The 5,096-nt window shown below is 39.5% G+C and overlaps 1 protein-coding gene across 1 annotated transcript; it reads right to left on the minus strand.

Moving 5' to 3' along the window:
- Positions 1 to 3,812: 3,812 nt before the first annotated feature.
- On the minus strand, positions 3,813 to 4,772 carry LOC114608490 (olfactory receptor 4A15-like). Its single transcript, XM_028752453.1, has one exon. It carries the CDS (start codon positions 4,761 to 4,763, stop codon positions 3,813 to 3,815), a length of 951 nt encoding a protein of 316 aa, XP_028608286.1. The 5' UTR covers positions 4,764 to 4,772.
- Positions 4,773 to 5,096: the final 324 nt, after the last annotated feature.

Below are 5,096 nucleotides of genomic sequence, written 5' to 3' on the forward strand. Positions count from 1 at the left end.
AGAAAGAAAGAAAGAAAGAAAGAAAGAAAGAAAGAAAGAAAGAAAGAGTATCAAGTGGAGGGATGGGTTTACCATCTTACAGTCAAAAACTCTGGCCCAGAATTTTTCCTGTCTAAAAGAACGGAAGGAACAAAAGTGCAGAAGAGTCTGAGGGAAAGTTGATCCATTGACAGATCCAACTTGAGATTCATCTCAAATGGAGGCTCCAAGGCCTGATACAATTATGTATGCTATGGTGTGCTTAATGACAGGAGCCTAGCATAGCTGTCATCAGAGAGGGCCAACAAGCAGCTGACTGAGACAGATGCAGAAACTTGCACCCAATCATTGGACTGAAGTCTGGGAACCTTATGATTGAATTAGGGAAAGAAGCTGTGGAAGAGGGTGATCCTATAGGAAGATCAGCAGTCTAAACTAGCCTGGACCCCTGAGATCTCTCACTAAGCCTCAACAAGGCAGAGTGCATGAGGTAGTCCAAGGCCTCTGACACATATACAGCAGAGGACTGCCTGGTCTGGCCCCAGTGGGAGAAAATTAGCCTAATCCTGGAGAGACTTGAGACCCAAAGAAGTAGGGAGGCCTGGCAAGCAGGAGGGGGCCAATCTTGGAGATTGGGGGCGGGGGGAGAATGGAATGAAGAACTGTGGGAAGATAGAACAGGAGAAGCATAATGACTGGACTATAAAAACTTAAAAGCAATAAAAAAATTGTTTTGATCTTATTCATTTATTTATTTTTAACTCCAGATTTTAATCCTCTCCCAGTCCTCCCTCCAACTGTTCCACATCCCATACCTCCTCCCTGCTCCCCTGTCTCCATAATGATGTCCCCATTCCCAAACTCCTACCCCACCAGATTTTTAAACTCCCTGGTGCCACCAGTCTCTTGAGGGTTAAGTGCATCTTGACTGAACAAATCCAGGCCCCTGTGTTGGGGGCCTCATATCAGCTGGTGTATGCTGTCTGGTTGGTAGTCAAGTGTCTTAGAGATCTGGGGGTCCAGGTTGAGACTGCTGATCCTCCCATACAGTTGCCCTCCTTCTCAGCTTCTTCCAGCTTTCCCCAAATACAACCACAGGAGTCAGCAGCTTTTGTTCATTCGTTGGGTGAAAGTATCTGCATCTGACTCTTTCAGTTGCTTGCTCTTTCAGAGGGAAGTCATGATAGGTCCCTTTTTGTGAGCACTCCATAGCCTCAGTAATAGTGTCAGGTCTTGGGGCCTCCCCTTGAGCTGGATCCCACTTTGGGCCTATTGCTGGGCCTTGTTTTTCTCAGGTTCCTCTGCATTTCCATCCCTGCAGTTCTTTCAGATGAGAACATTTATGGGTCAGAGTTTTGACTGTGAGATGGCAACCCATCTGTCACTTGATGCCCCGTCTTTCTGCTGCAGGTGGGCTCTACAAGTTCCCTGTTCCCAGTGGAGGACATTTTATTAAGGTCCCTTCCTTTGAGTCCTGAGAATCTCTCACCTCACAGGTCTCTGGTACATTCTGTACATTCTGGAGGGTCTCCCCAACCTCCTACCTCCCAAGGTAGCCTATTTCCATTCTTTCTGTTGGCCTTCAGGGCTTCAGTCCTTTTCCCCAACCCAATACTAGATCGTGTTCCCCTCTTCCACCTAATTCCCCATTCCCTCTCAGGTATCTCCCTCCCTCCCCCATTGTGGTTGCTTTCTTCTCCTTCCCAAGTGGAACTGAGGCATCCTCATTTGGACCTTTCAGCTTGTTGACCTTTTGGAGTTCTATGGACTGTATCTTAGGTATTCTGTACTATTTCTTAGGCTAATATTCACTTATTAGTGAGTACATACCATGCATTTCCTTTTGAGTCTGAGTTACTTCACTCAGGATGTTATTTTCTAGTTCCATCTATTTGCCTGCCAAACTTAGAATGTCAAGAAAGAAATCGAAGAAGATCTCAGAAGATCGAAGAGATCTCCCATGCTCATGGAATGGCAAAACTGACATAGTAAAAATGGTCATCCTACCGAAGGCAATCTGCAGATTCAATGCAATCCTCGTCAAAATCCCAACACAATACTTCAAAGACATGGAAATAGCAATTCTAAAATTTATCTGAAAAGGCAAGAAAAAAAAACAGAATAGCAAAAACAATACTTAACAATAAAAGAATACCTGGGGAAATCACCATCCCTGACCCCAAGCTTAACTCCAGAGCAGTAGTGATAAAAACTGTATGTTATTGGTACAGAGACAGACACGTTGATCAAATGAAATGGAATTGAAGACCCAGAAATAAAACTACACATTTAAAGGCACCTGATGTTTGACAAAGAAGTCAAACATACACAATGGGAAAAAAGTATTTTCAACAAATGGTGCTGGTCTAACGGCTGTTGCATATGTAGAAAAAAATGAAAATTGATGCATATTTGTCACCTTGCACAAAGATCAAGTCCAAGTGGATCAACGATCTCAACATAAAACCAGATATACTGAATCTAATAAAAGAGAAAGTGGGAAAGAACCTTGAACTCATTGGCACAGGGGGACATTTTCTAAACAGAACTCCAGTGGTACATGTTCTAAGATCAAGAATTGATAAATGTGACCTCATAAAACCGGAAAGCTTCTGTAAGGCAAAGACATAGCCAATAAGACAAATCTGCAATCTACAGATTGGAAAAAATCTTCACTTACCCCATATCTAATAGAGGGCAATATCCAAAATATATAAATACATCCAAAATATATAAAGAACTTAAGAAGCTAACCACTAAATACTCAAACAATCTAATCAAAAAACTGAGATATAGAATTAAACCAAGAATTCACAACAGAGGAATTTCAAATGGCTGAGAAACACCAAAAGAAATGTACAAAGTCCTTAGTGATCAGAGCAATGCAAATCAAAATGACCCTGAGATTCCACCTTACACCAATCAGGATGACTAAGATCAAAATCTCAGGTGACAGCACATGTTGGCAAGGATGTGGAGAAATAGAACCACTACTCCATTGCTGGTGGAATTTCAAACTGGTACAATCATTCTGGAAATCAATCTGGAGGTTCCTCAAAAATTCAAAATAGATCTATCTGAAGACCTAGCAATATTACTTTGGGGAATATACCCAAAAGATGCCTCACCATGCCACAGGGGCACCTGTTCATATCGACATTGTTTGTGATAGCCAGAGACTGGAAACAATTCAGAAGAATGGATGCAGAAAATGTGGTTCATCTACACAATGGAATACTACTCAGCTATTTAAAAAAAATTAAATTATCTAACAAACGCTAAGACAGATGCAGATAAAACAGAACCCTTCTACATTACTGATATATACTCTAAATAATATTTTTGAATCTCAAATTGAAAATGTATTTGATCTTTGGACTATAGAGAATCCATTCTCCAAAATCATATTTTGTTTTGAAATATATCATAGCATATAAACATAAATATGGGGGGGTTGGAAATAGAAAATACACAAAAAAGATGAGGTAAAGATGTCACCTAGTTTCATTAAAACTTTTTCTAATACATATTCCAAACAAAATATCATATATTACTTTATAAAAAGAACTTTTCATGGAAAGCACAATTTAAGTTTCATAAAATAAATTTAGAAATTGAAAGTATATGGAAAGGCAAATTTATAGTCCATCAAAAAAACTTACATTAGTTGGTGTTGTCTGTACATTAACCTTGTTCTTTAAGGATAAATCATAATCCACTTAAACATTAACTAACATTCATTTTTAGAATAAATAATATACACAAAAAATAATAACAGTGAAAACTGATATACTTCAAGGCATTTATTCCTTGCTTTCATGAAAGAACAAATGTCATGGTTGGCAGAAAGAATACATTTCTCTAACTAAAGTGACTTTAGTGTTCCAAAGTCTCCTCATGGCATTTTTCATTTCTGCATTCCTCAGAGTGTAGATTAAGGGGTTCAACATGGGAGTAATTAAAGTTAGAACTACAGTCACAACCTTATCAATGGCAAATGTGGAGGTGGGCCTTGCAAACAAGAAGATACAGGGAACAAAGAATAAAATGACCACAGCAATGTGGGAAGCACATGTGTACAAAGCTTTGCGCTTCCCTTCCAGACTATGTGACTTAAGAGAATGTAAAATGACCCCATAGGAAACTAAAAGAATTAAGAATGTGACAGTGCAAATTGCTCCTCCATTAGCAATCATACAAAGCCCAATGAGGTAAGTATTGGTGCAAGCTAGTTTTAACAGAGGATAAATGTCACACAGAAAGTTGTCAATGATGTTTGGACCACAGAAAGGGAGCTGATAAATGAAGATAAATTGAATTAATGAGTGAAGGAAGCCACCAATCCAGGCCCCCAAGAGCATGAGAACACACACCCGCCGGTTCATGATGGTCAAATAATGAAGAGGTTTACAGATGGCCACATAACGGTCATAGGCCATCACCACCAGAAGAATGACCTCAGCTCCAGCGAATAAGTGATCTATAAAAACTTGAGTCATACAAGCCCGGAAGGAGATGGTCTTTGTTTCATAGAGCAAGTCAATAATCATTTTGGGAGCAATGGCAGTAGAATAGACAGTATCTATAAATGACAAATAAGACAGAAAAAAGTACATAGGGGATCCTAGGGACTGGCTAGTCATGATGGTCACCATGATGAGCAGATTGCCCATTACTGTCACAATGTAGATGAGCAAGAATGTGACAAACAGAAACTTTTGGCCCTTTGGGTTCTGGGTGAGGCCCAGGAGGATAAATTCAGTCACATTGTTCCTCTTTTCCATATGTTGTTCTGAGAGTGCTGAACTCACTCAGATCTCAAAGCTTGCAGACAGACCAGATGCTGGATTTGAAGTGATTTTTAAGTTCTATGACCAAAATTCTATGATTGGCTTAGCTGTTCATATGATATAGAATCAAATTGTCTCATAGATTTTTATCTTTATATCCATACACTTATACATATCTCAAACCTCAGTAGAGAAGCTTCTTTCTGCAGTAGATAAAAATTCACAGAGAAACACACATCTTGTGAGCATTCAGAAAATTAGAGATTGTAGAAACACACATCTTGTGAGCATTCAGAAAACTGGAGATTGTAGAGTCTTAGTTTTAAC

Source organism: Grammomys surdaster, unplaced genomic scaffold, assembly GCF_004785775.1.
Source record: "Grammomys surdaster isolate TR1022 unplaced genomic scaffold, NIH_TR_1.0 125919, whole genome shotgun sequence".
NCBI lineage: Eukaryota > Metazoa > Chordata > Mammalia > Rodentia > Muridae > Grammomys > Grammomys surdaster.

What these genes read in the sequence shown, in the direction of transcription:
- LOC114608490 (XM_028752453.1), bottom strand. Translation starts at nt 4,763, where the DNA reads ATGGAAAAGAGGAACAATGTGACTGAATTTATCCTCCTGGGCCTCACC.